We start from the raw sequence: 12,932 nt of genomic DNA, 5'->3' as shown, positions 1-12,932 counted from the left end.
AGAAGACTATTCAAATCCAATTGCCACCGTTGGTGAGAACACTGATCTCCTGTGTCACTATATTCTCTAGGTTTGGGGGAGAAGGAAATCAGTCTGCAGATGGCTGAGGGCTCTCTGAGAGCAGCTGGTGGGGGGCTAGGTGAGGAGGCAGAGCTGGGGAGGGAGAGACATTAAGGTCTACCATTTTGCCCTAGTCTTCAAGGCTGGGTTCCCAGCCTGTGTGCTGCACACAAAGATGGGGTAATAGCTACTGCAAAGGGGAAAATGTGTTGTGCAGGGCCAGTCAGGAGAAATTATCCTCTTTTTATTTGAAGGAATACTATGAGGACTGCTGAGAGTCTAAGACAGGACTCCCAGGCCTCGATCTGCTGACACTTGGCCCTTGGAGATGGGAAGAACTCTGCATGACTCAGGGGTGGAATTATTTTGTTCATGGGAGAGAGGAGTAGGAAAAAGCCAGCAAGAGTAGGCCCTAGTGGAAGAAGGGCCAAAAAGAGCACCTCCCCCACCAGGCACACGCGCACGCACACACGGACACACACACACCAGGACACCCAGCAGTGAACCAAAGAGGCAAAGAGGAATGTCTAAGGAGGACTGCATGTGGTTTCTGTGGGGTGTGTGCTGTAAACCCTTTTCTCTGTCTCAAATGGAGATATATTCAATATACGCCTCACCAATCCTTTTACAAGAAGTTTCTTCTTTTGGGAAGAAACTCATAGAACAAACTATGACAGCAGCAACTTCCTGAGGTTCCATATATGTGCCTTAAATGTTATCTTGGATCGAATTCAGTAAGTTATTTGTTTCTCACCTATGTGACCTGTGCTGTAATTTCTCAAGTACATACTCTGCAGCTGCTGTGAATGATAAAATACAGAAGCATTTTAAAAAGACTTTTTGAATTCACAGTAGATTTTGATATTGATGGTGGATTTTCTTAATCAGTTTTATGGTTGGGTCTGAGGAGTTTTTGACTTTAAAAAGGAGTTCCTCGTATTTAAAAAGAGTAGAAACCACTGATCTAAGGTAATCGCAATTATGTCTTCAGTGGGACTATAAAGTGCTCCTCATATAATGCAAAACACTGTACAACAACTTTTGCATTTACAGCAGATTTTTTTTTAAAGAGTGAAGGTAAACTGCATTTTGGTTTGGTTATTTGGTAATAGTGAATAAATATAAAGGGGTATCTATAAAGCATGTTTACTTAAAAAAAAACCTGTCCCATTATTTGACTTTGTCATTGTCTGAGAGAAAGTCTTTCAAGTAAGAACATGAAAATCCAGAAACACTGATTCTGTTTCTTTTTCCCCAGGCCCTGTTATGTGGTCTACTTGCTACATGTCCTGAGGATCCCCTGAAGTATTTAGAGGAAATGATCATTGCTATAATGGAAAATGGTCTTGAAAGTCTTCTCTGGTAAGTATTGTTTTGATTTATGGTAGGGGGTATTTTATATTGAAGTTAAAATACTCATTGGTATAGCATCAAAAAAAGGTCTTGCTAATGAATGTTTCTAATCTCAAGATTGTTAGAGAACCCCTCCATAGGTTTCTAAGTCCCAAAGGCTTCAAAATAGAAACAATTTCCCCACTGGTTTTTAACTTGAGAAACATAACACACTATCATCAATAATGTGCTCATACAGCAGTTTATATCAAGTTAGAGATGGGGAGAGTGAGGCATGCCCTTTTGGGGGGCACAGCAAAATCCTGAGGGGAATAGTTTGAAAAAGCCCTCCAGGTGACTCTGACATGCCTCTCCCAAAGGGAAGTGTTCTTGCTTCCCCTCAACCCATTAGAATCACTGATTTAATTATATGGAACTAACTAATATGAAACAAAATTAATTTTTGACTGCATTTTATGATTTTATGAAAGGGATATATGCATTGATCCATCAATGAAACCCAAAATTCGGAGACTGTCTGAAACTTACTTGGAACAACTTTTTGGACTGGATGATCAACTGGTAAGTATTATTAATCATGCATTCTAAACTCTAAATCTCAAGTTTGGATGGAAGCTCTCTAACAGACTTTAGATTTCATCAGAGGTTTGAGGTCAGACTCTTTTTGAAACTGGGGGCATTCAGAAAAATGAATTTACACACACAAACACACAGCCACACTCATAGTAACTTCCCCAAATTTCTAAGAAGCATCTGGACAGGCATTTATTCCTCTTCTTTCCAACAAAATCTTTCTATTAAATTCCTCCTTTCTCTTTCTCCTCCTCTCTTACAGAAAATAGCATTATGGAAAGTTTTAAAGGAGGATATTTTCTTCTGTTTCTAATCACTTCCTCTGTATCCCATCCCCCCTCCATTCTCTCTGCCGTCTGCCCAGGAATTATGCTCCTAATGATATGGCTGAAACATTAATGAGATCTAAGTTAAAAGCCAGACCAATTTAATGAAAGGAACAACCCGTTCCAGCAGCTGGTTTTGATCCTGTCAAGAGGGCAAGGAAGTAATTCAGGATATGGAGACTTTTAGAACAAAGACTATGTATCTGAGAGAAGCTAAAATAGCAAAAGGCATATGTGGGGAGAGAAACAGCAACACCAATTAAGCGTATGATACCTCTAGATCCCAGGCTGGTATCTCAGTGAGTGCAGGCAGCGGTCTGGAGTTGCTGGTGAAGTTGGACACTGAAAAGTGGAATCAAAGTCATGGTCGAGGTGGGTGCTGAGAGCCTGGAACCGTCTGAAGCATCGTTTAGAAGGATGGGTGCAGAGTAACACTAGATCCTAATCAGTGGTCTACAAGAAAAAGACAGAAACAGAGGGATGAGATGTTTCTGCCAAGCTTGGATGATTCTGAGGCACCAACACACTGGGAAGGACCCACATGATTGATCCTCATTGATCTGCATCATACCGTGTGGGTGTCTTAATGATTATCAGCCACAGAATTTTGATCCACCATGAGGTGCAGATACCTGCAAACTGCGTTCTTGGAGGCGTTTGGGGGCAATATCAGGAGCTGGGGTGGGGGGAGACCCAGGAAATGGGATTCTTGGTCCTCCCCTCCTTACCCCTTCCCCCACAGAACAGTTCTGCACTGAGTGTAATGTCACATGAAAAAAGCTTGAAAACCACTGCTGTAAGATACTAAAATTATTAAAACCACAGATCTCGAGGGGTAAACCTCATTGTCAGTATTTTGAAAATGACCTTACACAATCAGATTGTGGCCAATGACTAGCAAGAAGCCTATAAAGAATCTTTAAAAATATTCACTGAATTCTAAGAGACACCATAGCTTACTTCGAATCTAAAGTTTTTTTTAGAAAAGGAATTCTCAGATATTTCATGACATTGAAAGCACAAAATATTAGAAACTGGTAAGATTTAAAAAGGAGTATGACAATTCACCAAGGCTTAGAAAGGATGCCTTCTTTATATTCATAAGTTAGGGAAAAAAGAAACTAGATATGACTTTGCCAATGTAAATCTGTAAGTGCCTAGCATTGCTTGGGGGGCTCAGCCTAGGTTGGATAGATTAATTCATTTCTCCTTTACTCTCACAGAAGAATGAAATTTTATTTTACTTTTTTACAAAGAAGCCAGGCATTTTAATCCTCAATGTTTCTAATATTTTAAATTATAATATACTAAATAAATATTAGCTTTGCTCCCCACTCCCATTTTTCTTCCTTATACAGTTACAACTGCCAGTCAGAGAATTTTCAATGTTTTGATAAAACATTTTACAGTCACAGATAGTTGTAATTTTTCCCATTGATCATTAAGATTGCCTTGCATGGTTTCAGTGTGTAGTCACTTTTATGGCCTCACCCTACACAGTCCTGTACAACAAGACAGCCTGCTTATGTGCCTATTTATAAATATGTGTTTGTTTCTATTTGTGCAGACAGAGAGGTTGAACACAGGAAGCTGTGAGTAAGCCAAACTGTTATCAAAAAAAATAAAAAAGAAAAAGAAAGAAAGAAAGAAAGAGAAAGAAAGAAAGAAAGAAACTACTTTCATAATAATAGATAGAAAGACAGATTAACTGTGTGCTCCATAATGAAAGAACCAACCATTGTAAGGAGGAAACTAACTTCAAAGACTTGATTCTCATTTCTTAGGAAATGAAATCTCCAGATGGGCCTACTAATTACAAGAAGAAAAGGCATCTATAACATTAAAAATATATATTTTTAATTATAGAAAAATTTAAACATAACCCTTAAGTAGGGAGAATACATAATGATCTATCATTCAGCTGAAACCATAATCAACATTTTGCTAATTTTGGTGGGTTTTTAAAATTTTTGAATGCACTTTTATTTTTCTTTACTTTCCATTTTATACCAGTGCTAATGGAGAACAAAACAAAGGGCACCAGACATTTTGCATTAAAAAATTTTCTTTGAGATTTCAGGATCAATGAAAGGTTTTTCCCCTCTCATTTAAATGCCCCCTGAATCAGGGAGCTTTAAGTAAAAAGATATTGGAGGTGGCAGGGAGATGTTTTCTATTTCAGGATTTATTAAAGGTATGGTTTCTAAATTTTCTACTTGGCAGTTGCATGCTTCTTCTTCTTCTTTTCTTTAATTCAGAACATAAATTGTCTTCTGCTAACTTTATTCCAGGTTTCAGGGGTTAAAGTCATTGAGACAATACATGTGTACTTTTTCATTTTAGAAATTTGTCTATTAACAGAGTGAGGCAAATAGGGTAGAAACTTTAGGAACAAATATTTGCCTATCTTGTTAATTATTCTTCCCTCCCCCTTTTGCTGCAGTATTAGAAAGTAATTCCCAAGAACTGTACTATTTTGCCAGTAAATAGTTCAGTGTGTAACTCTTAACAAGAAATAGCATTTTAGAGAATGTAGTACAGTGCCGTTATCTGTGAAATGTAATGAAATTAGCAATCATTCCTGCATATCCTCTAGTGCTGATTATATTCATATATATTATATATATTCCATATTCAGTTCATATTTGAGCTTCCCAAATTGCCTCAAAAACGCCTTTTTTACATATGGCTCTGTTAAATCAAAATCCATCCAGGGTCCGCATATTACACCTGGTTGTCTCGTCATGTACCTAATGTCTCTTGTAATCTTCAATAGTTCTCCTTTTTTCTTTTTTCCCATACTTCAACTTATTTGTTGGAAAAAACAGATCATCTGTAAAATGTCCCACATTTTCATTTCTCCTCAAATCCTTCCATTTGTTGTATTTCTTGCAAGTTTGTAGTTAGATCTACACAAGTGACAGTCAGGTTCTTTTTTCCTTTTTTCCTCTGGTGACAAGGATACTGCAGAGGGGGTATTGGGTTCCACCTAGTGCATCATATCAGGAGGCACCCATGGGCTGCTTGACCCACTTTTAATGAATCTTGATTCCTATAGACATCAATCTAATTCTTTATTAGTTTCATCCCACAATACACATATGATGGTTTTGAAATAACAATACAAGACTGTTAACCATAGAAATATGGAAAGCAGTTTAAGAAAACCATGCAATTCTTTTTGCCTTTAGTATGTATATGTCCTACCTGGTATTTTCATTAAAATAATACTTTTTTTGGTTAACCTAGAATAATTCTTTTTTTGTATCAATGGTCATCTTTTTTCCTCTTTGATAATAATTATGCATAACATTCCTGAGAGCAAAATCAAAACAATAAAATGAGGAGTATTCAGAGTATTGCTTCCTTTCCTGCCTCTTTACCCAACCTATTCCATTCCTTTCTCTAGGTAACCAATTTTGGTAGTTTTTAGTTTCTCTCTCCATTGTTTCTTTTTGAAAAAATATGAGCAAATACACTGAATCTTCCACCCCTTTGACTTCTTACACAGAAGTAGCAGACAATGCAGCCTTCTGCTTCTGGCTTTTCTCACTCAATACATCCTGGAGATCGCCCCCTTACACGACTTTTAAAATTATGCTATTAGAGGGAGGACTGTGTAACAAAACCCAATCTAAATGAAAGATGTGGACTTAAAAAGTCTTACTGATGTAATAAACAAAGTTTAACTATGAGATGGAAACTTCACTTTATGACCTCAGGGGCTGGTGTTCTAATACTTTGGGAGAGGCAGACAGATCTTGTGCTGCAAACAAGATAACCACATCTTAAATCCTTGCTGGTTTGCAAAAGTATTCCTTTTCTTTTGAGATTGGGCAGATTACTGTTTTCTGAGAAGGCATCAAAATAAGTATTACTGTAACTTGGAAGGAATAAAAATAATGAAGTGTAGAAATAAAGACTAGATTCATATTGTTTACTTTAGGATAAGTTTAAGTGTAAAGTAACTAATAACAGCTAATGAAATGGCATTTATGTCTGTCTGCTACGTATGGTATTTGGCAGTTCTAAAGAACATCCTTGCAAGTTTTGAATTTAGCTCACATTGTTTCAGGGACTTGGTAAAATCTGCAATAAACATTTCCATGTTTAGGAAGAATTGATTTTTCAAACTTTGCTTATTTAAATACATGTTTGTTAACTAGAGCCCTAAAATACAAATAGCAGTGAGTGTTTCTCTCCATGCACAAAAGCCCCCTGGGCGTGAAACACTTTTTCAATAATTTGCAGAAGATCAAAAAATTAGAAAACTACTCATCGTGAAACATCCACCGCTTCATGTCATCCATGGTATTGCATGTTGGACACTGCTCGCTTCTGCATTAAAGACATGGTTTCTTTTTACTATTGTTGTTATTACTATTAACTTTTACAGCCTATGAAAAATAAAAAATTCAGAGGTAGGAGGGATTTAATTATGCATTCAAAACGTATTTATAAACCCTGTCTTAGTTTGTTCAGGATGCTACAATGAAAATACCATAGGCTGGGTGGTATTAAACTAGAGAAATTTATTTCTCACAGTTCTGGAGGCTGGGCAGTCCAAGGCGAAAGCACTGGCAGATTTGCTGTCTGGTGAGAGCTCGCTTCCTGGTTCACGCATATGTTCTATCTATTAAACTTAACAAAGCATTTACAGCGATGTGCAAACAAGAAAAATGTTTGACCTAGAAAAGTAGAATTTGGAATTCTGAACCAAACTTATCTCTTTGCTCAACAGATGTGACTATATGTTTGCACATGTATATGATAATTAGGGGGGTAATAACGTAAGAGAAAAACATATACCATTAGCACTTAACAGAAGCCATGTACCTATAATAAATGGATTAATATAATATTATTTTTACTCTAATGTAATATAATTACAGACGATTTCAGAATCTTTGGTTGGCTGTTCCCACGTTCATACTGTCTTATTGTGAATAGTTGCAAGTGATAAATTTGCAAAAATTTTATCTCTTTCAGCGTATTCCACAGTTCAGTCGTTTAATTTATGTGGTTTTCCATATCCTGCTTGGCAAGTGAGGTATTCTTGCATGTTTGCTTTTTTTTTTCTTCTTTAAAACAGGGAATCTCATTTTCTGCTTGAGAAGGCAAACAAAATCATCCAGTTTAATAGTGATGCTCAGACCGGCAATTCTATACTCCTAACAATAGAGTTAATAATAATGCCATAGTACTTGCCTTAAAATGCTTTAAAGTAAGTGCAATATAATGGGAAAATGTTAAGCTGTGACTTTAACTTTTAAAAATTAGATAATAGGCATACACAATACAATCCCAAAATATATAAAGAGTACATAGTTCTTCTAGTCTGTTCTTGTTTCCCTACTGCCTAATTCTACTCCCCAGATGCAACCATCGCTCTCATTCTCTTGTGTATCTTCCCGTGAGTTCCATTTATTTCTAAGGCTTGTTATTTCATTTCTTTATTTTAGATGACTCCAGAATTAATGATAAAAGCATGTACTTTTTATACTGGACGTTTACTAAAGACCCACTTTTGGTAAGAACATGATTTTTATACACTGTTTGTGTTCTTATTCTTGACATTATCCACATAAGGAAAAGCTCACTTTTGGCCATTTGTGCTGATTTTATCTATTTAATCTTGTCTCCACCATTTTGTATTATGTATTCCTTTTACATTTAATTGGCTTTTAGTTAGTTAAAACATGCTCTTCTTTGAGGAATCACTTTGTCTTTTTTCTTTCATAGAACTTCAGAACTGAAAAGCTAGGTCCACAGTCTCCTTATCTGAAGCCTGTGGAGCCAGGCATGTTTTGGAGATTTAGATTCCTGCCTTTTTTTTTTTTTTTTTTAATTTTAGAAAGGCAATCACTTCACATACTGTGTATGATATGACATCTTCAGTGGTGTTCAGGATGACACACTGAAACCAAACATATCTGAACATACCAGTATTTCTATAGTGAAAACATACATATATATTCTTACTGAGTGAAATGAAGAAAAACAATGAACAGCCACCTGTCAGATTCAGGGAGGTTTTGATGCAAAATTAGTTTAGGTCAGGTCTAGTTTTGTCTCTAAATAGGTTATGAAAAAAAACTTTTGGATTTCAGAGCTTTCTGAACATGGAAATGTAGACAAGAGAAGTGCAAGTTTAAAGGAAATGCAAGTAAAAAGGCTGTAAATAAAACAATAAAAATAAATTAACAATTTCTTTCATGCTGTGGTTTTTGAGGAGGTAAAGGAGGTCCAGTGTATTATTTCTTCTCTCTCTCAATTTATTTACTAATTTATTTCCATCACATCAAAATACGATGTTTCTGCATTTTCTGCCTATAGCATCTGGAGAGAGACAATGACACCTCGCACAAATGAAGTTGAAATTCTGGCTGAACAAATGGAAAGAGCAAGAGAATATGACAATTTCAGACTTCAAAAATGTGTGTTTCATCACTGGCACTCTTACGTGAAACATCAGAAAGAACAACGTAAAGGTAAATCCTTACACAGTAGCAATTAGCTTTTGTTTTTGTGTATTCAAAGTTTCGACAAACTTAACAGTTAACATAGTTTGTACTAGAGAATTATTATTTTTATGTCTAGAGAATTATCCTGAAATAGAAAGCCACTAATTTGAAATATTTTATAAGGTTGTCTCAAAAGGTTTTAGCATAATAGAAAGCAAGCATTTTTTTAAAATAAAATTCTAGATGTATTTGTGTGATGTATTGAAGTATCAATGTAAGTAAGGGTCAACTATTAGCTATTTTACATAATAGAGAGGTGGCATATATATGTGTATATATATATATATATCAAAATGGACAATATTTTGTAAAGAGCTCTTCATTCTTTATAGATATTTAATGAATACCTGAGGAAACAAAGAAAAATAATTTTCTTTTATTTAAACCCTTGACAGCTGTAATGAGTGGACAGTGCACATATTTGCTGTTAGGAGCAGGGGTAGAGAACTCCAGCCTTTGGCTTAGATTTTATCCAGCTCACCAGATACTGGTTTGTTCGTGGCTGCTATAAATCAAGGAACCATTTCCTCTTGATTGGCTACTGTTGGCCCCTCAGTCAGAGTGGACCTTCTGAAGGTTTTAACATAAGGGTAGTGGGCGTCTCTTGCTGAGAGGAAACAATTATCTATAGCTAAGAGTGGTGTCCCCGGGCCTGCCTTAACCATCCTCCTTCCTGGCCTGGCTCCTGTGTTTGATCTTGGGATCCTGGTTAAAAAATACATATGGGACAATCTATTTAATCATAGGGCATTGAACTAAATCAGAATACTACTTCATGATTGTTTTCCTGTCAATATATCTGGAAGTTCTGGTTTTACAAAGAACAAATTTCTTTAAAAAATGATGTATATCTTGACATTTTATTACATCTACTATATCTTAATTTTTAAGGGCAAAAGTGATGTTACAGGTTAATCAAGTCTCAGGAGTACTATCTATTGCTGCTGAAAGGAATTAATTTCAGATGTAATTAAAATAAAAACTATTAGATGCAACACTGGTTCAGGTTATAAACATGATCAACATATTATAAACATTTTATTTTTTGGAAACCGCTTTAACCATGTATAGTAATCTAATACATTTTCTTCAGATATACTACAGCGGATTCAACAGATAATCTACTGCCGCAGGCTAGTAACTATCCTAATTAAATGGAGGGACAAAGCAAAACAGAAGTATAAAAAGAGAGAAGATGAGCTGGTATGGCATATTGGAAACTTAGTTTTTTTAGAAACTGATTTTTGTGATTATATTGATGTTGCCTCATAAAACTGCTGTGTGGGGAAAATACTAAAATCCTGACTATTCTGTACGTCTAGTTGGGTCTTTGTTCTTTGAAGTTAATAATTTAAATGTCACTTTGGTCATCCCAGATATTTCCTAATAAATTCTGTTGTTTCATTTGAACTGTGAACATCAGGAAAGAATCTTTTAACATTTTGTTTAAATTTATTGATAAAGACACTAAGAATTTTGTTTAAGCAAGTGTTTAGGTGGATATAGCTGTCTAAATTGGAAGAGAAACTATTTGATATGATTATAAGAGAGACATAAATGATAGAATGAATAAATGTATTCTTTTCTAGATAAGATTAAATTGCTATTTATTCTTTTTCAACTTTCAATTTAATACATTATAATCTTAATACTAGATTATTTTTAAGCTACTAAATTGCTAAATTTAAAGGATCATTCTTAACTGGGCTACCCACTAGGAATTAATGTAATTAAAACAGAGGATCCAAGCAAACTCCTCCAAACTTAAAAATATTTCCAGTTTGCTTAAGCTAGTAGTACTGGTATATTATCATTTAATGTTGTTTTAGGATATTCATAGTAACTACTAGGAACAGACATAGAAACATGCTGGAATTTTTTGTAGTTATTTAGTTGATAACAATATATTTTTTTTATTTTGTTGGGGGGAGGTAATTAGGTTTATTCATTTACTTTTATTTTTGGAGGAGGTACTGAGGATTGAACCCAGGACCTTGCGCATGCTAAGCAAGCGCTCTATCACTTGTGCTATCCCCTCCCCCCCAATTAATATTTTTTGAAATGCAAAGTCAGGATAAATAGAGAAGAGAAAAACAGGAAGAAATTAAACCCCCTGTTTTGTGGTTGCCCCGTGGAGGGGAGCATCAACGCCGCTCACCCCAAACTGGTTCAGATGTTGAGACTGATGATACCACACATATATCAAGAAAGTAAGGAAAGATTTATTGCACACATAACGCTTGAAACCATGCTGGAGTCTGAGAAGCATGAAGTATCATTCCTGCCCTCTAGAAGGCTATCATCTACTAGTATTGAACTGGTCTGCTTATAGGATGAACTCTAGGATTTGCCTTTTGTGAACTGCATTTTCCACATGCCACTTAAAACAGTTATACTTTGGGTACCACTGTTCTGGTCTGGTCATTCTAAGCCTTCCACCGCCTTGTGTACTAAGCTAGTGTTTTGACCTCGCCCCCCATGCCTGGTCATTGATTGTCTAATGGTGAAATAGGTAATTGTGCATGACTAGGCTGCCCCTTTTCTACCCCCCCCTTAACCTGAATGTCGTGACTGAGAGCTGACAGTATTGTTCTGTTAACCACCTCTACACACTGAGCATAATGTTTTGTAGTAGGTGATATATATTAATATATATGATAATGTATATTACATGTAATATAATAACATTATCCTTAGTATAGATATGTATTATATAGTTAATTGAGTATTTAGAGACAATGCTTTCTTTTAGCTCTGTGATTTCTTGGCCTAACAATAACGCTGCATCCTCCTGGGTGAAGTGAGGAAGGCAGGCAAGTGCTGGAGAGGAGGCAGGGAACACTATGTGCTAGCTCTCCAATGCTCTTCCTTAGACTCTGACATGTACATGTATTACACCCAAATTGCGTGTGTGCAATACTTACTTATCCTTAGGGTTTTTTCTTGATTATGCAGTTTTCAGGAATGTATTGAAAGTTAAAATGGGGACTTTCTGTAATGACCTATCAGGTAAATCTCCAAATTCTTTCTTTTTTTTCCCCCCAAATTCTTTCTTTCTGACTTTCTCTCTATAGTTCCATGCTAACCCTCTCCTTCCATGGCCCAGATACCAGTTTTGTCATTACCAGAACCTTGACTCTGTTGGTTTCAGAGAAACCACAGAGTCAGAGAAAAGGCAGGACCACAGCTTCAAGGTGACTGTCTGTGCCAGTGTTGTGTGACAAATGATGGAAATGGTCTATAGTGCTTTGGTGGTTCAGAGAACACTGACCATGCTCTGGACACTGACAATTCATATAATGACGATGATGATAATGAATAATGTTTAATTGGTGCTATCATTGTGTCAAGTACTGTGCTTTATATATCATCTCATTTAATCCTCACAACACTTCCATGGAATTTGTAAATTATTTTCATGGCAGATGTTAAAGCATGAACTTCAATTTAAAAAATGGAAAAGCAAGGTAAAAGTCAACGTAAATGCTAAAGAAGAATCCATTTCTCCTGAACACTGTGTGTCTGAAGTCTCTCTTATAAGTGAGATTCCTGAATTTGACATTTCAGAATTTCCCAAAAGAGCATTATTACAGGTTCGTATGAATTCATATGTTTTAACTAGGTGTTTTCACAATGTGTGTTTAAAGAGTGGTTTTATGAATCCTACATGAATGATAGAACCATATTTTGAAGAAAAATATTTTTTACAACTACCTTTGGGCTATCTCATTTTCTGGAGGTCATCCATCTGGATGGCTGTAAGTTAAATATAACAGTTGAAATGGAGAAATGAAAGCTATAGGAAATAAAAATGAAAGGAATGTTTCTCTTTCTTCCTCCTTCAAGCATATGTTGTCATTTAAGGTGAAATAGATTTTAGGTACCCCAGTGCTTACCTTTTTATCTCTAATCTCTAATCCTTTAATCTTAACATTACAGCTCCACTCCAGAATGTAAATGGGGCTTGTTAGATTGCACATTTTGGTCAGTTAAAATATTTATGCGTATCATCTTTCTTCCTTAGACTATGAATTCATAAAAACAAGACTCATGTATCTCTATCTTACAACTCATTGATCTGTGAAACATAAGGTAT

At 35.8% G+C, this 12,932-nt stretch overlaps 1 protein-coding gene across 6 annotated transcripts in view; it reads left to right on the top strand.

The window, feature by feature from the left end:
• FBXL13 (F-box and leucine rich repeat protein 13) overlaps nt 1-12,932 on the top strand; it is a 199,536-nt gene that overhangs the window by 11,481 nt on the left and 175,123 nt on the right. For 5 of the 6 annotated variants that reach the window (XM_072965169.1, XM_072965168.1, XM_031679768.2 and 2 more), the window contains exons 2-7: nt 1,319-1,422; nt 1,884-1,974; nt 7,775-7,842; nt 8,649-8,803; nt 9,930-10,039; nt 12,262-12,429. In XM_072965169.1, coding sequence (XP_072821270.1) covers nt 1,319-1,422; nt 1,884-1,974; nt 7,775-7,842; nt 8,649-8,803; nt 9,930-10,039; nt 12,262-12,429 — 696 coding nt within the window. The remainder of the gene's footprint in view (nt 1-1,318; nt 1,423-1,883; nt 1,975-7,774; nt 7,843-8,648; nt 8,804-9,929; nt 10,040-12,261; nt 12,430-12,932) is intronic. The other variant, XM_072965171.1, reaches the window with a different exon arrangement.

Source organism: Vicugna pacos, chromosome 7 (assembly GCF_048564905.1).
Source record: "Vicugna pacos chromosome 7, VicPac4, whole genome shotgun sequence".
Lineage (NCBI taxonomy): Eukaryota > Metazoa > Chordata > Mammalia > Artiodactyla > Camelidae > Vicugna > Vicugna pacos.
This window is presented reverse-complemented; position numbering and strand designations above follow the sequence as displayed.